General features: G+C 36.0%; 1 protein-coding gene across 18 annotated transcripts in view; it reads left to right on the top strand.

Moving 5' to 3' along the window:
• Positions 1–24,693, top strand: part of CDC42BPA (CDC42 binding protein kinase alpha) — a 327,782-nt gene that overhangs the window by 154,245 nt on the left and 148,844 nt on the right. For all 18 annotated transcript variants that reach the window (XM_074385301.1, XM_074385302.1, XM_074385296.1 and 15 more), the window contains exons 6-9: positions 3,895–3,988; positions 18,164–18,364; positions 19,963–20,211; positions 22,380–22,459. In XM_074385301.1, the coding sequence (XP_074241402.1) occupies positions 3,895–3,988; positions 18,164–18,364; positions 19,963–20,211; positions 22,380–22,459 (624 nt within the window). The remainder of the gene's footprint in view (positions 1–3,894; positions 3,989–18,163; positions 18,365–19,962; positions 20,212–22,379; positions 22,460–24,693) is intronic.

The raw sequence follows: 24,693 nt of genomic DNA, 5'->3' as shown, positions 1-24,693 counted from the left end.
TGGTTTCCAGAGTCTGAATTTTTAAAAAATTTAGGTGTGTGTGTGTGTGTGTGTGTGTGTGTGTGTGTGTGTGTGTGTTTGTGTGTATGCACTTGAAAAAAGATAGGAGGGTCTTGCTGTCACCTAGGCTAAAGTGCAGTGGCATGATCATGGCTCGCAACAGCTTTGAACTCCTGGGCTCAAGTGATCCTTCCACCTCAGCCTCCTTAGTAGCTTCCTGAGTAGCTGGGACCACAGACATGCACAACTATGCCTAAGGCTAAAAAATTTTTTTGTAGAGACAAAGTCTCACTATGTTGCCTGTAGATTAGATGTGTAAGTTCTCTATGGAAAATAATTTGTAACTGAAGAATATAAAAAGAAGACTTAAAGGTTTATTGTATACACAGTTGGGAAGTGTCATATTGCAAAGACATCAGCTTTCTTCAGATAAATCTATAAAATCATGATTCCCACAATAATTTCAGTATGTACTATGGAATATATTAAGCTAATTCCAGCATTGATCTAGAAGACTAATGGCAATTAAAAAATATGCTTTACTGGTATGGAGCTCATTTTTATAATTAAGACAGTGTGGTATTGGTGCAGGTAGAGGCATATTGATAGGGTGGCCATTCATCTTGGTTTGTGTGGAAGAGTTCCATTTTATGCCTGTTGTCCTGGTAGTTAATAGACACTCTTTCACTCTAAAGATTACCAACTGAAAAAAAAAATAGAGTAATATAGTAGTATTTTTGTTCTTCTTGAGAGTCCTGAAACAAATCCACTAAATTTATGACCTATGTGGTATTAGATATCAGTGGTGAAAGGATATCATTCAGTAAATGGTGCTAGGTTAGAAAGAAATATAACTGCCCTTTATCTCACGCTACACAAAAATATTAATCCCAGGTAGATTAAAAAACTTGAAAAGTAAAACTTTAAAACTTACACAAGAGAAAATTATAACACTGTTTTTAGGATGTCTGGGAAGACAGAAATCACAGTATAAATTATAAGACTACATTACTATTTACTACCTTTTTTTTTTTTTTTTTTTTTTTTACAAATAAGAAAACATTAAAAACAATGGAAAAACAAGCCCACATGCAGGGAGAAGAGATTTGTAACACATATAAGGAACTAAGTTTGAGTAAATAGAATCCCTGAAGATTAAACAAACAAAAAAAAAAGTGCATACACAGTTTTTAAAACAGCAAGGGATATTAACAGGCATTTTATAGAAGAAGAATCTAAGATGACCAATGATACCAATGATGTTATGCAAAGGAGTTTCAACTATACTGGTAATCATGCTAGCAAAAGTTGGAAGATGTCCATATCTTTCATCTCAGAAATTTTACTTCTACATCTATAGTCTGAAGAAGCATTCACATATGAATACTAGAAACATTTATTAAAATATTCATCTCAACCTTCTGTGTTTTAACAAAATAAAAATGGGAAACAATCTAAATTCTATAATCAGGAGAATTGATAAATTCTGATATGTATATGAAACTATTCTGTATAATTAGAATTATTTAAAATTAATGAATTAAAACAGTATGTACCAAAATAGATACATTTTAGAAACATATATAGTTTTTTTTTTTTTCTTTTGGAGACAGTTTCTCATTCTGTTACCCAGGCTGGAGTATAGTGACACAGTCACAGCTCACTGCAGCCTTTACCTCTAAGACACAAGTGATCTTCCCATCTCAGTCTCCCAGGCAGCTGGGACCACAAGCATGTGCCATCATGCCTGGCTAATTTTTTATTTTTATTTTTTTGTAGACAAGGGGTCTTACTATGTTGCACAGGCTGCTCTTAAACTCCTAGGCTCAAGTGATCCTCCCTCCTTGGTCTTCCAAAGTGCTGGGACTATAGGCAGGAGCTACCATGCCAGGCTCATGAAGTATTATATTTGAATAAAACCAAATTGCAAAAAGCAATACACAGTTTTATATCAATTACAAAGTTTAAAGACATTAAAAAAGTGCATAGTTTTCTGATGTTGCATCTATGCATAATCATATAAAATATGCATGGCTACAGTAAATATCAAATTTAGGATAGTGGCTGTGTCTGGGTAGTGGAGGGAGAGGATGAGATCAGGAATATTAATAGAATACTTATGTTTTTCAGTACTATCTGTGATGTTAATACTATCTGTAATTCCAATACTATCTGTAATGTCTTGTATCCTTGTAACTTTCAGTATTTTCTATTTTATTAATTTACATTGTATTATGAATAAAATATATTCACATTGATATGCTTTATGTATATATTTTATACTTACTGTCTATAAAATAACTAAAGATACTGTCAGTGCATATAAATCCTGTCTTTGCAGTTTCTTTACTCTCCTTTACAATCTAAGAAATGCTACACCGGTAGCAGTAATTTGTACTGACTGTAGAGCTTAATTTTTACAGTAAAGAATAAAATATTTTTTCTTCATCTAAAAGTACTCTTGGTAACTGCGAAGCTTCTTTCCAGAACTAAACTGTACTTCTTTGATGTTTCCTCTACAGCAGAAGATCTTTTCTGACAGGTTAGGATACAGTCATGTGTTGAGGATTATAAAGCTAATTCCTTATACAGATTGTTGTTTTCAATCTGCCTGTCTCTGTTTAGCAACCATCTATCATCTACAATAGGAGCTTGAAAACCTTTTCTATAAACAGCCAGATAGTAAATATAGTAGGCTTTGTAGGCCACATGGTTTGTGTCACAACTATTCACTTTGCCATTGTAGTGTGAAAGCAGACATAGGCAATACCTAAATGAATGGGCATGGCTGTGTTCCAATAAAACTTTATTTACAGCATCAGGCAGCAAACTAGATTTGGCCATGGGCCATAATTTACTAACTTGTAATATACAACACTCTCAGAGAAATTGCTTCAGTAACCAAAGTAATACTATTAACCCATATTATGGGTGGTTAAAAGGAGGCATAGAAATCTTAAATGGCATTATTCAGGTTAAATTAAAGTAACCCTACCATATTCCTGTTATTTACATGGCAGTATAATTTTTTTAAACATATATAGATTCACCAGAGATTGTTTTATTTCCTTTAAAAGTAGAGTGAGTTGGGTGGGTATAATCTCTTAGTTATTTACAATTACAACCTTTAATATGATTAAAAACTTAATATTGTTAAGTCCCTGAGAATCTTCTTTACAGAACCATTTTATATATGATTATTTTTCCAAGGTTTGCATTCACATGCAAAAACAAAATAGAAGAACTGGTATATGATATAGTTTAGATTTGGATATCTTATACACCATTGACTTAACATCCAAAGATAGTGAAAGCTTTAGATAATATAGACAATATATTAGGCAATTGTTTTAGTTCTTCTGTAAAATCAACTTTATGAAGCAATTTCTTTGTGTTGTAATGACCAGCAGTAATTGAGAATTTATCTATCTGCAGTTATCTTAGGGTCTAGAAAGTATATTTTTTCCTATCTAATTTCATGGGCTAGAGAATAGTATTTTTTTTGTGGTTATCAGGTAATGATGACTCTTCTGTGTATGCAGAAAGTAGTCTGCCATAGTCACATTGGAACCTGTGTAAATCTAAAGGAAAGACAGTAAGATTAATTTAACCAGCATGAAAATTACCACACTACTTTTTATCTCTAGAAGAATACTGAAATTACATGTGTTTGAGAAAGTCTTAATATTAATCAGAGCCAGGATTTGAATTATTACTGAAAGTAATAGTCTAAGATTAATAAAGTAATTAAATAGTAATTAAAGTAATAAAATGTTCTTAGAATATTACTTTTAAAATAAGTTGAGGTTTTTTTTCTGACAAAAAAAAAAAAATCTTACCAAGCAACAAATTGTTTACTTTTCCACTGAAAATTGAATGTATTTGTTTTTTCAGAGACATTAAACCTGACAATATACTGATGGATATGAATGGACACATTCGGTTAGCAGATTTTGGTTCTTGTCTGAAGCTGATGGAAGATGGAACGGTAAATAACGATAAATCCTAAATTATTTTATTCACAGACATTTCCCTTGCTGCTATTTATTTTTACATCTGTTTTAGAAACCATCTATTTATACTGTCTACCTGTCCATCCATGCATTTGTCTGTCTGTGTGCCACCTCTTTCCACAGACGCATTTGGGCATGCTTATAATGGGGCTTGTCTAAAAAGTCACTAGCCATTTCAGCTTCTTATATCAAAGATCTTTAGATTGATAATAGTATACCCTTTATGAAACCCTTGTTTGCTTCTTCTTTAGTCGGTGACTTCTGTTATATTTTAGATATTTCAAAGTTTACCAAGGGGTAAAGGAACTGAGTCTCACATAGAAAAAGAAAATGCCAACTTTGTCCTCACTTTTACTTATTTGTCTTTCTTTCCTAATTGCTTAGTTATTCTGAGGGACAGTTGTCAACAAATGAATCCTTTTTTAGTTTCATGTTCCCATTTGCTTACCTTTTGTTAACCCTAAAGCCCTTAGTTGGTTTTTTGTTGTTGTTGTTTACTTAATAGCTGGGCATGATGTCTATCTCTGTTTAGCAACCATCTATCATCTACAATAGGGGTTTAAAAACATTTTCTGTAAATAGCCAGATAGTAAATATATTAGGCTTTGTAGGCCATGTGGTTTGTGTCACAACTACTCACTTTGCCTCCCACCTCAGACCCAACTACTCAGGAGTCTGAGGTGGGAGGATCTCCTGAGCACAGGAGGCAAAGGTAGCAGTGAGCCAAGATTGCACCACTACACTCCAGTCTGGGCAACAGTGAAATCCTGTCTCCAGATGCCCCCAACACCCACCCCCAACCCCCGCCAAAAAAAAAAAAAAAAAAAGGCTGGGCATAGTGGCTCATACTTGTAATCCCAGCACATTGGGAGGCTGAGGCAGGAGGATCACTTGAGCCCAGGAGTTTGAGACCAGCCTGACCAACATAGTGAGACTGTCTGTATTTTAAAGAAAAATAAAAAAGTTTATATGCCCCAGTTTTATTCTTTTTTTAAACTTCATTTTTCTGGCTGTATAGGAGAGGTCCAAAAATACATCAGTTTAATTGGCAGAAACTTTTTGGAGAACAGTTTAGTATAATACATTCCAAAATTCATGAAAATGTCACATTACTCTAGATTGGTAATTTTGACTTCAGAAGTTTCTCTTTCTCTCTCTCTCTCTCTCTCTCTCTCTCTCTCTCTCTCTCTCTCTCCTTTTCTTTTTGGGAGATAAAGTCTCACCCTGTTGCCCAGGCTAGAGTGCAATGGCATGATCTCCACTTCTGAGTTCAAGTGATTCTCCTGCCTCAGCCTCCCAAGTAGCTGGAATTATAGGCAAGCACCACCACACCCGAGTAATTTTTGTATATTTTTTGTAGAGATGCGGGTTTCACCATGCTGGCCAGGCTGGTCTCAAACTCCTGACCTCAGGTGATCTGCCCAGCTCAGCCTCCCAAAGCGCTGGGATTACAGGCGTGAGCCACCACACCCGGCCAACTTCAGAAAATTTATCCTACAGTGACAAGTTTGTTAAAAAGGATTCTGTGACCTCTGCCTCTGGCCACAGTAGAAGGATTTAATTGGTACTAAATTAGCACTCCTGCAATAAAGAGCTATAAAACGGGATACAGTATTTGAAACAACTGTTTTCCAGCAGCGGACAATAGGCAGCATAATGTTATTATCCCTGACACAAATGAACTCATGAGGTATTCCTCACAATTGCCCAAAGACTGGGATAGTTCCTGACTCTGATAAAGCCAGAGTGAGGGCAGAGCGGGACTAGCTGCAACAGCTGGAATCTGCAGGCCTTGGCTTTTGAGAGGAGGGAACTGTGCAGAGAGAGGGCATAAAGTACCTTATGACGGTTGGGCGATATATTGTACTACAAGATCATATGAGGCTTGCCAATAGTAGATGATACTATTTGAAAACAGACCAGAATACTAATGATCAAGCGGATCCCCTAGGTGAGAGACATTGCTAGGGGAAATTGAATTTTCAGCCCTGGAGAGCCAGCTAATGCCTTTGTATCACCTAAGACCTACTCTAAACCTGTCTGTAACCTAAATCCAAGCCCTGATAAAATCCACAGAGTTTGGAAGTGTTCCTTCCAGGTAGAGGGGCTTATGACAAATCTTAGATTTTTGTATGAACCTGCAATCACAGAGTATGTTCATAAGCCAACTTATGGTCAAGGTCAGTCACTGATTTTTTTATGTGCTTACATAAGAATTATTCTTCTTCATAGGAAGATAGCAGAATCAGTACTCTCTTCTTCATAGGAAGATAGCAGAATCAGTACTCTCTTTAACGTCTTATTCACAATTGCCAAAATTAAGTAAAAAAAAATAAAATCACTGAATCAAACAAAAATGGGGATGTGGATAGAGATACAGAGTCAAATAAAAGCAGTCAGTAGAGGCCTGGCTGGCACACATGTTGGACTTAGCAGACAAAGACTTAAAGAAGTGATCATTGGCAATTCCTCAAGGACCTAGAAATAGAAATACCATTTGACCCAGCAATCTCATTACTGGATATATACCCAAAGAATTATAAATTGCTCTATTATAAAGACACATGCACACGTATGTTCATTGCGGCACTGTTTACAATAACAAAGACCTGGAACCAACCCAAATGTCCATCAACAGTAGACTAGATAAAGAAAATGTGGCATATATACACAATGGGATACTATGCAGCCATAAAAAAACGATGAGTTCATGTCCTTCATAGGGACGTGGATGAATCTGGAAACCATCATTGTCAGCAGACTGGCACAAGAACAGGACAACAAACACTGCATGGTATCACTCATAGGCGGGTGTTGAACAATTAGAACACGTGAACACAGGAAGGGGAACATTACACACTGCAGTCAGTTGAGGGGAACTATGGGAGTGACAGTGGGGGGTCGGGGTGGTGGGGAGGGATAATGTGGGGAGAAATACCAGCTATAAGTGATGGGGGGAGGAAGAATACCAGATATAAGTGGTGGGGGCCATGTATGTACCTGTACAACAGTCCTGCATGATCTACACATGTACCTCAGAACCTAAAGTACAATAAAAAAAAAAATTTTTTTAAAGTGATCATTATGCAATCAAGAGAGAGCTTGCCTAGCCAAGACGATCCTAAGCAAAAAGAAAACAAGAAAACAAAGCTGGAGGCATCATGCTAACTGACTTCAAACTATACTACAAAGCTACAGTAATCAAAACAGCATGGTACTGGTACCAAAACAGAGATATAGACCAGTGGAACAGAACAGAGGCCTCATAAGTAACACCACACATCTACAACCATCTGATCTTTGACAGACTTGGCAAAAATAAGCAATGGGGAAAGGATTTCCTATTTAATAAATGGTGTTGGGAAAACTGGCTAGCCCTATGCAGAAAGCTGAAACTGGATCCCTCCCTTAAACCTTATATGAAAATTAACTCCAGGTGGATTAAAGATTTAAACATAAGACCTAACACCATAAAAACTGTTAAAGAAAACCTAGGCAGGACATAGGCATAGGCAAGGACTTCATGACTAAAACACCAAAAGCAATGGCAACAAAAGCCAAAATAGACAAATGGGATCTAATTAAACTTAAGAGCTTCTGCACAGCAAAAGAAACTATCATTAGAGCGAACCAGCAGCCAACAGAATGGGAATATATTTTTGCAATCTACTCATCTGACAAAGGGCTAGTAACTAGAATTTACAAAGAATTAAAAAAAAAAAAAGAACTTAAACAATTTTACAAGAAAACAACAAACAGCCCCATCAAAATTGGGTGAAGGATATGAACAGACACTTTTCAAAAGAAGACATTTATGCAGCCAACAAACATGGAAAAACGCTCATCATCACTGGTCATTAGAGAAATGCAAATCAGAACCACATTGAGATACCATCTCATGCCAGTTAGAATGGCGATCATTAAAAAATCTGGAGACAACAGATGCTGGAGAGGATGTGGAGAAATAGGAATACTTTTACACTATTGGTGGGAGTGTAAATTAGTTCAACCATTATGGAAGAAAGTGGCGTTTCCTCAGGGATCTAGAACTAGAAATATCATTTAACCCAGCAATCTCATTACTGGGTATGTACCCAAAGGATTATAAAACATTCAGTTATAAAAACATGTATACGTTCACATTTATTGTGGCACTGTTTACAATAGCAAAGACATGGAACATTCCAAATGCCCATAAATGATAGACTAGATAAAGAAAATGTGGCACATATACACTGTGGAATACTACGCAGCCATAAAAAGGATGAGTTCATGTCATTTGCAGGGACATGGATGAATTTGGAAACCATCATTCTCAGCAAACTGACACAAGAACGGAAAACCAAACACTGTATGTTCTCACTCATAAGTGGGAGTTGAACAATGAGAACACAGGAACACAGAGAAGGGGACATCACACAGCAGGGCCTGTCAGGGGGTAGGGGGTATGGGCTAGGGGAGGGATAGCAGGGGTGGGGAGACTGGGGAGGGATAACAGGAGAAATACCTAATGTAGATGATGGCGTGACGGATGCAGCAAACTACCATGGCATGTATATACCTATGTAACAAATCTATACAGTCTGCACAGGTACCCTAGAACTTAAAGTATTAAAAAAAAAAAAAAGGGATCATAGGCTGGGCACAGTGGCTCAGGCCCATAATCCTAGCACTTTGGGAGGCCAGTGCGAGTGGATCATCCAAGGTCAGGAGTTTGAGACCAGCCTGGCCAACACAGTGAAAGCCCATTTCTACTTAAAATACAAAATTAGCCAGGCTTGGTGGCACATGTCTGTAATCCCAGCTACTTAACTCAGGAGGCTGAGGAGGAGAAACACTTGAATCCAGGAGGTGGAGGCGGAGGTTGCAGTGAGCCACGATTGCACCATTGCACTCCAGCCTGGGCAACAGAATGGAACTCTGTCTCAAAAAAAAAAACTATAAAAATGCTTAAGACAATAAAGGAAAATGTAGTCTTAAAGATTATACAAATAAGGAATTTCAGCAGAAAATAAATGATATTTTACAATTAGAAAGCACAGTAACTAAAATTTAAAATTCACTGATGAAGTTAAAAGTGGACTACATACAGATGGGAGAAGAAGGAGCCAGTGTACTTGAAACAGGTCGGTAGAGATTATCCAATATGAAGAACAGAGAAAAATATTGAGACAAAATAAATAGAGGCTTAGGGATCCATATAGAACAAGAGAGTGAGGTAGATGTGGGAAAAAAATGTGTAAGTAATAGCTGAAGCTTCCCAAATGTGATAAAATCAACTCAACTCTAAGAATTTTACCATACTTCAAACCTATAAAGAGAACCACACCTGGCCATGTCTTAAAGTGCTGAAAACTAAAGATAAAGACATTTAAAAAGCAGCCAGAAAGAAAGACATATTACGTAGTGGAAAGAAATGGTAAGAACTACTGACCTCATTAGAAATCATGGAGTTTTATCTTTAAAGTGCTGAAGGAAAAAATATGTAAACTGAGATTTATGTATTACAAAAAATATCCTTCAAAAATGAGGGTGAATTAGAGACATTTTCAGTTAAATGAAAGATGAGAAAATTAATCTCTAGTAAGCCTAGATGCTAAAGAATGTTCTCCTTGGCAAAGGAAATTATACCGTTTGGAGATTTGGATTTATAGCATAAAAATATCATTTGCAAAATAAGTGGGTAAAGAAAATGTCTATACTGTCTTACTTAATTTCCATAAAAGGCACCTGTTAAAAGCAAAAATAATGAAATGTGTAATTATTTGTAATGTGGGGTTTATGACATGTAGAAGTAAAGGATATGACAGTAGTCACATAAACAATGGAAGATGTATATATGGAATTATACTGCTCTAGGATAACTGTATATATGAAGTATAAAGTGAGAAGTGGGTAGTGCTTGGTATGACATTGGAAGAGGGAAATAGCATGGTGGTCTTGCTGAGTTGAGAAAACATGGATGGAAATCAGGGAGGCTTTGGCATCTGGAAGTTGGGGCCACCATTCCAGCGAAGATAGACCTGCAAGGAAAAATAACTCCACGGAGTGAGCTAATGATTCTCCAGTCCTGCATATGACAAGCCCGGTGGACTCAAAGCTGGAGCTACAGTCGCTGTAGTCTGATGTTTCCTATTCTAAATTCCTTTTGTATGCATTTGAAATGCAAATTTCAGAATGCATGAGTAATATTTCTGTCTCTATGAGTTTCTTCAGTTATATTGGTTCCTGAAAGTCTGATGTGTCTTCCTAGTCATTCGTTCTGATTTTGCTGGACAATAGGATAATATTTTATGGTTTGTTTCTAGCCCACTTACTGATCTCCAAATGGTTTTCTTGGACATAATATCATGTTGGATTTCCATTTTCAAAACCATAGGCTTGCACCTGTAATACCAGAACTTCGGAGGCCAAGGCAGGAAGATTGCTTAAACCCAGGAGTTTGAGATCAGCCTGGGCAACATGACCAAGCCTCATCTCTAGAAAAAAATACAAAAAATTATTTAGGCATGGTGGCATGCACCTGTAGTCCTGGTTACTCAGGAGGATGATATGGGAGGATCGATTGAGCATAGGACCTTGCTAAGGCCACAGTTTACCTACTGTCTAGAGTTCATCAGTTTTTCTGCTACATTCCCAATCAAAACAAAAAACTTAGATTACTTTACACTGTAATTAACTCAATACTCACAACAAAAATTAACTCAAAATGGGTCAAAGACCTAAACGCAAAAATTAAAACTATGAAACTCTTAGGAAAAAAATAGAAGAGAAAACTTTATGACATTGGATTTGGCAGTGATTTCTTGGGAATGACACAAAATTACAGGAAACAAAAGAAAAAAATACATAAATTGGGCAATATCTCCATTAAAACTGTGCATCAAAGGACATACTCAGAGTGAAAAGGCAACATGTGGAATGAGAAAATATGTAAATCATATGTCTAATAACAGGTTAGTCTCTAAAATATGTAAAGAATTCCTAGTCAACAGCAAAGAACAAAGGACCCTGTTAAAAAAATAATGGACAAGAAATTAATTAATTAATTAATTAATTTGACAGAGTCTTGCTCTGTTGCCCAGGACGGAGTCAGTGGCATGATCTTGGCTCACTACAACCTCCTCCTCCTGGATTCAAGCGATTCTCCTGCCTCAGCCACCCAGGTAGCTGGAATTACAGATATATGCCACCATATCCAGCTAATGTTATTTTATTTTTTATTTTTGTATTTTTAGTAGAGACTGGGTTTTGCCCTCTTGGCCAGGTTGGTCTGGAACTCCTGACCTCATCACCCACCTCAGCCTCCCAAAGTGCTAGGACAAGGAACTTAAATAGACATTTCTCCAAAGAAGATATATAAATGGCCAATTAGCACATGAAAAGTTGCTCAACATTACTATCATTAGCGAAACACAAAACCACAGTGATACATCATCTCATACTCAGCAGGATGGCTACTATCTAAAAAAACAGAAAATAACAAATGTTGTCAAGGATGTAAACAAATTAGAATCCTTGGGCACTGTTGATGGAAATATAAAATATGGAAAACACTATAGGTAGATCTTCAAAAAATTGAAAATAGGATTACCATGTAATCCAGAGTTCCTCTTCTGGATAAATAGCCAAAAGAAGTGAAAGCAAGGAATTGAACATATATTTGTATACCCATTTTCAGAGCAGCATTGTTCACAACAGCCAAAGGGTGGAAGGAACCCATGTACGTTGACAGATAATGGATGAACAAAATGTGCTATATAGACATACAATAGAATATCAATCAATTTTTAAAAGGAAGGAAATTCTGACGTGCTACAACATGGATGAAACCTTAGGACATTATGCTAAGTAAAATAAGCCCGGTATATGATATTATATGATTCCAGTTATGTGAGATAACTATAGTAATCAAGTTCAAAGAAACAAAGTACAATGGTGGTTGCCAGGGATAAGGGGAGTGAGGGAATTAGTGACATGTACAGATTTAAAATTTTCTAAGATGAAAAAATTCTAGAGATGGATGGTGGGGACTGGTTGCACAGCAATGTGAATGTACTTAGGTCACTGAACTACACACTTTAAAAAATCATTAAGGTAGTAAATTTTGTGTTCTGTATTTTTTTTTACCACCATTAAAAATAATAATTAAAAAATTTAAAAACCTAAGAAATTTAGAATACTTGAATCCTGTTTACACCTTTCGTAATTTTGTTTTCTTAGTGTTTTATTTTCAACTTCTTTTTTCTTCTTCTTCGTTTTTTTTAGGGGGAGAAGTGGGTGGTTTTTAAAAATTTTTATTTTTCTATTTGTAAATTGACAAGTTATAGTTGTATACATTTATGGGGTAAATTTATTTTTCAATTTATTCAATAAATAAATTTATTTCTACTACTTTAGTAAATTTACTAAGGTAGTTACTTGTGCCTCTTTTTCTAGTGTTTGTTCTTCTCCTCCTCCTTCATCATTACATTATACAGTTAACCACCATTTAGATATATCAGTAAAGTTTCCTAATATCTTTGTTCACAGTTGCTTCTGTTGTGACATTCTTCCGTCTTGGTTAAATTTCTTGTTTTCTGAAGTATACCCATTAGTATTTGTTTATCAGAAAGGAAATAATAGTGATAGTTCACTCAGTCTTAAGTGAAAATGTATCATTTCTGTATTATAATTTAGGTAGGTAGGTAGGTAATATTATATGGACAGTTATTTTGTCCTATCACCTTGAAGGTACAACTTCATTTTCTTCTGAATGCAATTGTTAGTTATTAATAACTCAGCTGTTGGTTTAATTGTCATTCCTTAGTAGATAATCTCTCTTTATTCTTTAATGCGTTAAAAATCTCTTTGGGATTGGTGTTCTGTAGTTTAATTCCAGTATGTGTAGACACGAATCTGCTTTTATTTATCTTCTAAGTACTTTTTGGGTTTTTTTGAAACAAGGTTTCACTCTTGTTGCCCAGGCTGGAGTGCATTAGCCATCTCTGGTCACTGCAACCTCAGCTTCCTGGGCTCAGACAATCCTCCCTCCTCAGCCTTCCGAGTAGCTGGGACTACAGACATGCAACACCATGTCTCACTAATTTTTTTAACTTATTGTAGAGGTAGGGTTTCACCATGTTGCCCAGGGTGGTTTCGAACTTCTGAGCTAAAGCCATCCACCTGCCTCAGCCTCCCAAAGTGGTAGGATTACAGGTGTGAGCCACTGCTCTTGGCTTCTTTTAAGCACTTAATGCCCTTCTTTAATCCAAAAATTCAAGTCTTACCATTCTTGAAAAATTTAAGCTCTGTCTTTTTGGATTGCTTTCCACTATTCTCTCTTTTATCTCATTATCTTTTCTTATACTATGTTGAACTTGCCCATTCAAGTTCTCTTGTCTTATACTATATTGAACTTGTTCATATGTCTTAGCCTTTATTCCAAATTTTCCATATCTTTAAGTCTTCATGTTAGATGCTAGTTAATTTCTTCAGCTCTTCTTCAGGTTTATTATTCTTGTCAACTGTATCAAATCCATTGTTTACCTATTCATTGCATTAATTATACTTCAATGACTACTTTCTAGGACTTCTGTTTGATATTTTGAAACTTGTGTTGTTGATTTTTTTAGATCTTTAATAATTTAAAACATTTATTTCTTTTCTTTTTTTTTTTTTTTTTTTGAAAGAAAGAGAAAGAGAAAGGGGGGGAGAGAACAGGAGTCTTGCTCTATTGCCCAGGCTGGAATGCAATCTAAAAATAGGTATTAAAAACTTCTTTTATGCTCATAATTGTGCTTAACAGTGAAGACAGGAAGGAATAAGGGAAGAAAATAACAACCAGCCAATCAATATTTCATTTAAGTCTGTGAAATGCTATGCAAATGCTGAAGAGTGACTTACTTCCAATTATGTGGTCACTTTCAAAATAGGTGTAATATGATGCTGAGAAAAATGTATGTTCTGTGGACCTGGGGTGAAGAATTCTATAAATATTCACTGAGTTTACTTGTTCCAGGTCTGAGTTCAAATCATAGACGTCCCTGTTAATTTTCTATCTCATTGATCTGTCGAATATTAACAGTGTGGTGTCAAAGTCTTGCGCTATTCTTGTGTGAGGGTCCAAGTCTCTTTATAAGTCATTAAGAACTTGTCTTATATATCTGGGTGTTCCTATATTGGGTGCATATTTATTTATGATCATTGACTCTTGTTGTTGCATTGATCCTTTTACCATTATGTAATGTCTTTCTTTGTTTCTTTTAGTCTTTGTTACTGTTAAAGTCTATTTTGTCAGAGACAAAAGTTACAACTCCTGTTTTTTTTTCTTTTCTTTTTTTCTCTCCATTTGATTGGCAAGTCTTCCACCAACCTTTTGTTTTGAGTCTCTGTGCGTTCTTGCTTATGAGATGGATCTGGACACAGGGAACCGATGGGTTTTGACTTTTCATTCAATTTGCCTATCTGTGTCTCTGATTGGGGCATTTAATCCATTTAAATTTAGGATTAATATTGATATTTGTGAGTTTAATATTGTCGTTTAATGCTAGCTGGCTATTTTGCTCATTAGTTGATACAGATTCTTCATCATGGAGATACTCTTTTTTTTTTGAGGTGGAGTTTTGCTCTTGTTACCCAGGCTGGAGTGCAATGGCGCAATTTTGGCTCACCGCAACTTCCGCCTCCTGGGTTCAGGCAGTTCTCCTGCCTCAGCCTCCTGAGTAGCTGGGATTACAGGCACGTGCCACCATGCCCAGCTAATGTTTTGTATTTTTAGTACAGACGGGGTTTCACCATGTTGACCAGGATGGTCTCGATCTCTTGACCTTGTGATCCACCCTCCTTGGCCTCCCAAAGTGCTGGGATTACAGGCGTGAGCCACCATGCCCGGCCATCATGGAGATACTCTTTACCTTTTGGTAAGTTTTTGGGATGACTGATACTGGTTGTTCCTTTCTGTGTATAGTGCTTCCTTCAAAAACTATTGTAAAGCAGGCCTGGTGGTGATGACATCTCTGAGTGCTTGCTTGTTTGCGAAATTTATGAAGCTTAATTTGGCTGGATATAAAATTCTGGGTTGAAAATTCTTTTCTTTGTAGATATTGAATATTGACCCTCACTCTCTTCCAGTTTGCAGGGTTTCAGCTGAAAGATCTACTGTGAGTCTAATAGGCTTCCCTTTATGGGTAACCTGACCTTTCTCTCTAGCTGTCCTTAGAATTTTTTCCTTTATTTCAACCCTGGAGACTTTGCTCATTCTTTTTTACTCTTTCTTCTCTAATCTTGTCTTCTCGTTTCATTTCATTAAGTTGGTCTTTGACCTCTGATATCCGTTCTTCTGCTTGATCAATTCGACTGTTAAAACCTGTGCATACTTCACGGAGTTCTCGTATTGTATTTTTCAGTTCCATTAATTCACTTATATTCCTCTCTAGATTGTCTATTCTTGTTAGGATTTCATCAAACCTTTTTTCAAGGTTCTCAGTTTCTTTACATTGGACTAGAACATGCTCTTTTAACTCACAGAAGTTTCTTATTATCTATCTTCTGAAGCCTAAATCTGTTAATGGAATGCACTCATTCTCCATCAGGCCTTGTTCCCTTCTTGATGAGGAACTGTGATGCCCTGTAGAGGGAGAGGCATTCTGATTTTGGCTATTCTCAGTCTTTTTATGCTGGTTTCTTCCCATCATTGTAAATTTAGCCACCTGTCATCTTTGTAATTACCGACTTTCAAATTAGGTCTCTGAGTGGATGTCCAACTTGTTGATTCCCAGAGGGAATCTGAGCAACCCACTGCGTCAGCCAAAACAGCAGCATTAAGATTCATGGTGCTTTTCTGCCCGGGAATCTCAGGTCTGGCTTCCTTCTTGAGTTCCTTTTTTAATCAGCTGAATAGGCGAATCTGCCTTCACGGAGCTCCAAATGTTGACCAAAAGGGGACCCAGCCCCGTTTGCTCTGCACAAAGAACTGCCGTGCTGGCCACAAGAGTCGCACTGGTGACCCCCGTGGGGTGCCTCCACTGGGAATCTCCTGGTCTGTGAGCAAAAAAAATTCGTCTGAAAGTGTGGCGTCCTCCCGTTCTCTGCGCTTTCACTGGGAGCTACAATCCTGAGCTGCTAGTAATCAGCCATCTTGGATGTCTCTCTCTAAACATACTTATTTCATAGAGTGGATCTGATTGTTCCTAGGGATCTAATTGTTCTCTTTGTTGGGATTTCTCAGTTACTCATAATTGACAGTTTCCTCATTTGGTTTATATTATTGCATTGTGATCTCATATTCAGTGAGATTTTATGTCTAACAATTATATTTGGCCAAATTTGAGCATGTGTCCTCCAGAGTAGTTTTGAATTTGTTTTGCTTCCTAGAGGCAACTAACCTTTAATCAATGCTAATGCCAATTTCTTGGCTTGAGAACTTTTGGACCACAGAAGCAGTGTGTATTCACATCCCAAATGTTGAGACTGTGTGACATAACATTACAAATTTCTACAGGAACAATGCTTTTCATTCATCACACACATTTTATCTATGTCTTGTTATACTTCTCTGCTTTGTGGCAGATTTTTATAATGTACCATTTTTCTTACAGTATACATTTTAGGGCAAAGGGCATATCTATGTATATGTATATATATGGCAGTCTCTCTCCTTAAAGTCCCCACCTCATGTAAGCATAAGGTCTTTGCTTTTGTGTATGTTAAAATTCAAGTCCCTAGGAAATGAACCCCAAAACTTTCCCAACTCCACTCAGCTCTAATGCTTATTATTCTGATTCTCAAACATTTTTTAATTACTAACCTCTAAGAATGTTTTTGTAAAAAGTTCTTTTGTATGTTTTACACAAATAATTTTATCTAGGATTTTTAAGAGTTTGTAATGGAAGGATTTTCAAGTTATTTAATCTCGGTATTGCTAAAATGTAAGTTTATCCTAATTATTAAGAATTAGTAATGTAGTCTAGAAAATCTAGAATATTAACTGGTATTCTGCCTTATGAATGTTCATTTTTTGGATAGGTTCTTTTAAAACATGTAAGGGGCCAGTATTATTTTACTTCAAAGTACCTTATAACATATATGCCCAGTACTTTTCTAGTTACCTGTTTTCTTTTTTTTTCTACTTTTTGTTGTTGTTGTTGTTTGAGACGGTGTCTCGCTCTGTTGCCAGGCTGGAGTGGAGTGGCACAATCGCGGCTCACTGCAACCTCCACCTCCTAGGTTCAAGCAATTCTCCTGCCTCAGCCTCCCGAGTAGCTGGGACTACAGGTGCGCGCCACCACACCCAGCTAATTTTTGTATTTTTAGTAGAGATGGGGTTTCACCATGGTGGCCAGGATGGTCTCGATCCCTTGAGACCTCCACCCACCTCAGCCTCCCAAAATGCTGAGATTACAGGTGTGAGCTACTGCAGCGAGCCTCTTCTACTTTTTTTATAGAGACAAGGTCTTCCTATGTTGCCCAGGCTCGTCTCAAACTCCTGGGCTCAAGTGATTCTCCCACGTTGGCTTCCCAAAGTGCTGGGATTACAGACTTGAGCAACCATTTCTAACCTTAATTACCTATTTTCTAATTACATCTTATCTGCTATAACAGTGTATTCAACTTTTTTTCTCTATTGGAACTTTAATTTTTGAAGGATATACCTCTTCTTTTATAGTTTTTTTAAAAAAATTAATTAAGTAGTTTGTTGTACACTGTTGACATTTATTTTCTTAGGTGTCTATTAAGGAGTTTAAACATAATCTCCAGGCTTCTCATAGTGTTGTCCTAAATATTAAGAGCTTTTTTCCCCCATCTCATTGTAAAATTTTCACAGCTTCAGTTTTCTTTTTTTTTAACATATATAGGTTCGACAGATAATTATCAACAATAAATGTTCTAAACCAAATATTTAGTTTGTGGTTAATGAGTATGATGATTTAAATTGTTCTTCTAAATATTGTCAAATAACAGCTATAACAAAAGTTCTCTCATGTTATGAAATCTGGAAAACTATTAATGTGGGGATAATATAAAATTTAACCTATATACAAGGATTATTATTATTCAGATAATGACAAAGATGTGTTTATGAGATAATACTATTTTGTATCTTAAGTAACTATTTTAAATTTAAAATTGTTTCGAATATAGTAGATTAATAAAATTGTAAATTTCTTCAGGTTCAGTCCTCAGTGGCTGTAGGAACCCCAGATTATATCTCTCCTGAAATCCTTCAAGCCATGGAAGATGGAAAAGGCAGATATGGACCTGAATGTGACTGGTGGTCTTTGGGGGTCTGTATGTATGAAATGCTTTATGGAGAAACACCATTTTATGCAGAATCTCTGGTGGAGACATATGGAAAAATTATGAATCACAAAGTTAGTATAATACTTTTGTTCAATTTCATGTGATAAATAATGCATATAATAAAATCATTTTTAAAGAGAGAAATTATTTTTCTAAAAACAATGAATAATCATATTTTTATCCTAGTAAGGGACATGACAAACATGAATAGTAAAAATCTATAAATTATTCATAAATTATTAGTTCTAATTTTCTTGTATTTTATTAGAGATGCTACTAAGTAGGAAACTAAATGGTCTCTCCAGTAGAATAACAAAGGTCATAGCAGAGAATTTAGATCATTGCTTACTATAGTATATGTATCTAGAATATGTGTACAAAATTCTCAACTTCAGTAGTAATAACTGCAGTACAAATTTAAAACAAGAATGAGATACTTTCTTGTCAAGTTAGCAAGATCAAAATAAAAACAGTACTCTATACCATACATAATGCAGTGAGATGGGCATTCTAAGACATTGATAGGAATGTAAATTGGTGTAACCTTTCTGTTCAAGAAGTGTGCAGGTATGCACCTCGAGTCTTAAAAAATGGTTAGAGGTTTTGATTGAGCAATTTCAGTCTAGGAATCTACCCTATGACATTTTCGATAGAACAAAGATATATGTACAAGGATACTTATTCTAATATTATTTATGATCACATAATATTAGAAGCAACACAGATACACAACCAAAGCAAATTAATGAAACTTTTAATTCATGTAGTACTAAGTGAAATGGACTGTTCAAAATAATAAGAAGGTTTTCTTATCAGTCTTAGAAGATTGTGAGCATTTGCAAAAACCTAGAATATGAATAGGAATATTCCATAGAAGGGAATGATAATCTGTTCTTTTTAATTTGTTCCAGTGAAGCAATTATGATTAGTTACTTTACATATGTAAGAATCAGTTTTATAGGGTTTATGTTCTTCTACCTGGCTGTAAAGATATTGTTTCAAATAGTTATGAAGAGTTGAAAGACTGGAAATAGCAGCAAGGTTGTAAATAGCATGTATATCATTTGAGTTAGAAAAGAATATTGTAGTATAACATATTTAACATCACAGATTACCACTTCAGTTCAAATTCTGGTTCTGCCACTTAGCAGGTGTGTGTTGTTAAGAAAGTTACTTGAATTTTCTGTACTTTTATTTCTTCTGTAATATTAGCATAGTAGGAGTACCCACCTAAAATGATTGTTTTGCAAGTTAAATGAGTAAAGTACCTTAAATAGTGTCAGATACATATTATGTACTTAAAAAATATGTATTTTTATTGTTGGTTAATCATTAGTATGTAACTTATATGACCATTATCAATATTGAGTAAAATTCTACTACTTTAATTAATTCCTCTTCATTCTCATAGTAGTTTACAGTATTTAAGGTATCATTTATTCTTCCTTCTCTAGCGCATGCATGTTTAGGTCGTATATGCAGTTGGAAGTTCTGGGAAAATGATCTGTCATTCATCCCTGTATTCCTTTATTATTAGTACTTTGTACCAACATACAGTTACTAGATATATTTAAAAGAAAATGTATTTTTAAGAAAATAAATAAGTCAACCAACTTACGTAGTAAGTTAAACACTGATTCATATTTTGTTTCTGTTTTTCTCTGTTTAGGAGAGGTTTCAGTTTCCAGCCCAAGTGACTGATGTGTCTGAAAATGCTAAGGATCTTATTCGAAGGCTCATTTGTAGCAGAGAACATCGACTTGGTCAAAATGGAATAGAAGACTTTAAGAAGCACCCATTTTTCAGTGGAATTGACTGGGATAATATTCGGAACTGTGAAGCACCTTATATTCCAGAAGTTAGTAGCCCAACAGATACATCGAATTTTGATGTAGATGATGATTGTTTAAAAAATTCTGTAAGTATGACACTGTGAAGAAGTTCTGTCCCTCTGTTTCTTTCTAATATGGTTATATAGTAATTTTTTGGTTTATAAGTATTTTGCTAGGATTGTTTTACAGTTATCAGTTATCAGTCAAACAGTGATCATGGCTTCCAATGCTTATTCTGTCACAAATCAAGAAGAAAGTTAACTGAGGTGAACATATTTATGACTAAGAACAAAATTAAAATTAGAAGTTTTACTTCTTAGATAAGTTATACCATTAAGCTTTCTACGAAAACAAATTAGGCACTTAAAAAACAAGATTTTATGATTGCAAAGTAAAGAGTGTCAAATTTCTCCCTAAAACTAATCATAAAACTGGACAAAATTGTCAAAAATAACCATGTCAGGGCTTGATACATCAACTGAAGAGAAAGAAATAAATTGAGAAGCATTTATTTGGGAAAAATTACTGAACTTTAGTTAAAGTCACATGTACCACACACTTCCATCCCCACCACTGACTTTGTCTGGGACAGTAGTATTAGTAGCATTGAACTGGATAGAAAAATCAGCAGCTTTGCTGATACAGAGGGCAGATTCCAGGGCTAAATACCTAAGCCCAGTGTGTTGCTGCTAACAATAGCAACCTTGGTAGGAAATCAGTAGGGAAAATAGTCCACAGTCTTGGTATAGCCCTGAGGTATAGCCCTGCTTGAGGTGAACGGCAGACCTCAAGCCAATTATTTGGCCAGTTCATTAGCCAAATAATTCAATTATTCTTAGCTTGTGGGCAATGCTAAAACAGGCCAGCATAATATATTGACCTCTGCTTTAGGTTATATGAGATTAGTTATATGAGTTATGTTAGTTATATGAGGTTAGGTGACCTTTAGGTTATATGAGATTAAAATTTAGGAAAATAAGAACTTAAAATTTTTGTGTTTTTTGCCTTTTTGGCCTTCTTAATTTGAGCTTTCATTTTTATTCAATTAACTGTGGCTTTAATTCTGTACTAAAAATTTTTATGTTGATATTATATGACTTCTTAACAAACTTTTTATTTTTAATTTTTGTGGGTACATAAGTACACATGTTATATTACTTTTCACTGAAACAGTGAATACAGTTTCAATACAATAAGCCGTGATCACTGTTGAATGACTGATACTTGTAAAACCGTCCTAGTACTATATTCAAGACAGATAAAAATTTCTCATACTTTCCTGTCTGAACTTCACAATGAAGAATTAAATGGACTTCTCTTACCAATTGTTTACAAATACAATTCTATTTACTATTAACAAATTGTGAATCATTCCAAATTAAATACATAGTACAGTTGATTCTAATTATTCAAGGTAGTTAGGTTCTATATTGTTGCTGTGAACACTGTTAGCTAATATTGAACCATTGCTCTGGGGGAAACACAGGGTTAGGTTCCTGTGAGTCTCTGATTAGCTGATCATACATAGTCTTGTTTTATGTGTGCTTCTCTTTAAAGTCACTTTATGTAATATATATTGTTGATTCATTAACACTGAACTCACCATTGAACTTAACCACCAGCAGCACTGTTAACTCATGCCTAAATGAAGCTTTTCTAGCATGTTATTTTCTCCTTAAAGGTACATAACTGTCCCTTGCACTAGGAACACTAGACAGTGCTTCAGCAGTATGCCTGGGGACCTTTGCAAGCAGTAAATCACATAAAGGCACAAAAATGTGAAATACATGACACCAAAGAGACCCTGTAAAGGACACTTGTTTATAATATGAGAGTTTAAGTGAGAAGGCAGAGCCTCTCCTTTTCAACCTCAGCTGGGAATGTGAGCATAGGACATCTCAAATTTTACTTTGCTCTGCACATGTCTACAAATGATTGTAAAATTAGCACAGGTATTGATTTGGGGTTTACAAGCAAATTTTCGCTTCTAGACAAATTTGCAAATACAGAATACATGAATAATGACTGTATTCTCAATATCAGACTTTCAGTCTTTATTGTCATTTAATTAGAATTTGAGAGTAGAGGGGTTCATGGTCTAAATTTTATATCACTAAACAACTGTACCAAACTCATCAGTGTTTTAAAAATGAACAGTCAATTTTTAAAATATTTCTTTTTGGCATTTTATATTTACAGCAAAGCCTACAGGTCATAGCTCTATATTCTTACCAAATGTTTTTTTCTCCTTTAGGAAACGATGCCCCCACCAACGCATACAGCATTTTCTGGCCACCATCTGCCATTTGTTGGTTTTACATATACTAGTAGCTGGTAAGTTTGAAAACTTAACATAGTTTGGACAATTTAAATCAGATTAAATTGAATTGAGTTTCCTAAAAAATGTATGAGAAAGCTTGTAAATTAAAACTTCTTAAAAAATAGAATGAGCCTATTGCTGGAAATATAAAGTTAAGCATTACAAAATGAATAGAATACACAAAAGTCTTAACCCATATTGGAGGGGAAAGAATGGAACAGAGCTCAGAGTCTAATCTTTAGCAGGGAGGCAGTAATTAGAAGAGTGTCTTGCTGTTGAATATTCTCTAGATGTTAAGCAGAAGAACTTTCAACTCATTGATCCTACCATCCTTTCACTGACCCTCACTTCACTTATATTCCCTATTTCCTTCTTACCCTGTTTAAATTCCATTGAGAATGATTATAATCACTCCTCGTATGCCATGTGAGTTTCTTTGGCTGTCTCTCATTCTGTTATACTCGTATTGCTAAGTCAACATTGACTATTAAAATTTTGTTCTCTACCTGTACCTGTACAGTTCCAAATGACTAGAGAAAATAGCTGACTATTGTTACTGCTCTACTTTAGATTACTAAACTCAAGTGCCTCTTGTCTGACAAATACACTGTATTACCCTAGTGTATTCACTCTTCCACTCACCTAGATAATTTTTATTTTTTATTTTTTTTTTATTTTTAAGAGATGGGGTCTCGTTCTGGGCAGCAGAAGGGCTGGAATGCAGTGGTGCAATTATAGCTCACTATAGCCTCAAACTCCTGGGCACAAACAATCTCCATGCTTTAACCTCACGAGTAGCTGGCCATGCCCAGCTAATTTTTAAAACAATTTAGAGATGGTTCTTGCTGTGCTATCTAGGCTGGAGTACAGTGGCACAGTCATAGATCACTGCAGCCTCCAACTCCTCAAGGCATCCTCTAGTCTTAACCTCCCCTGTTTCTGGGATTACAGATGTGAGCCACTGCATCTGGCCTATTTCTTTCTACTTGAGTTTGAAACCTCTGTCATCCTCACTTTCAGCTGATAATCTTGCATCCTTTTTCATTGAAAGGATTGACGCAAACAGCAGACAACTTTCACAAGCTCCAGTCACTGCATTTACCACCTTCATAATGCTGGACCCAAATAATACTGTTCTTTTCATGGATGAACTGTGCAAGCCTCTAGTAAGACCAGTCTCTTGCATCCCTTCCTGGCTAGTCTAGTACATGTTTTGGCTTTTATGTCATGAATTTTTAAATTCTTATGTCATCTGCATCATCAGATCATTGCTATTAGCTTACAAATTTCAATACTTTCTCCAATCTTAATGCAAGATATAAAATCCGGATTCTACTTCCTTTACCTCTTAACTGTTTTGCTGCTCTACATTATAGAAAAATTACTTCAACAGTTGACCATATTTTGTTTATTATTCTCATACTGTTGTTTGTTGAATCCATTTCAGTCAGGTATGTGCCCCCATCACTTCATGCAAACTGCTTTTATCAATGTCATGTTGACCACCTTGCTAAATCTAATGATCACTTCTCAGTCCTAGTCTTACTTGCTTAGTCTCATCTTATTTGCCACAGCTCCATATTTTTAAACTACTTTCTTCTTGAGCCAGGCGTGATGGTGCACACCTGTAATCCTGAGTTTGGCAGATCATGAGATCAAGAGATCAAGACCATCCTGGCCAACATGGTGAAACCCCCATCTCTACTAAAAATACAAAAATTAGCTGGATGTGGTGGCTCGCTCCTATAGTCCCAGCTACTCAGGAGGCTGAGGCAGGAGAATTGCCTGAAGCCAGGAGGCAGAGGTTGCAGTGAGCCGAGATTGCACCACTGCACTCCAGCCTGGTGACAGAGCGAGACTCTAACTCAAAAAAACACACAAAAAACGCCAACTTTCTTTTCTCTCTTCTAGGGCACTTGACTGATTTTTTCCCTAACCTTGCAGGTCATTCTTTCTCAGTCTCCTTACCTGATCCTTCCTGACCTCCCTGGCTTGTGAACATCAGAGTGTCCTGTGGCTCAGTCTTTAAACTTCTCTTTTCCATCTAAACCTCTCTAGTGTTCTGCCAGAGATTCGCTGATGACTTCTAAATGTGCAGCTGAGACCGCTCCTCTTGTCTAGTTAAAAATCCATCTTAACCACTCACTTATTACTCTCTTTTATTTCTCTGAACCTGTTCAGGTGATCCTCTTAAAAGATGAAGTCAGAACATGTCACTCCCTATTCGGGACCAGTCCACCCATCCCCA

This window comes from Saimiri boliviensis, chromosome 14 (genome assembly GCF_048565385.1).
Source record: "Saimiri boliviensis isolate mSaiBol1 chromosome 14, mSaiBol1.pri, whole genome shotgun sequence".
Lineage (NCBI taxonomy): Eukaryota > Metazoa > Chordata > Mammalia > Primates > Cebidae > Saimiri > Saimiri boliviensis.
The sequence above is the reverse complement of the archived record's forward strand: the minus strand, read 5'-3'. Positions and strand labels throughout refer to the sequence as shown.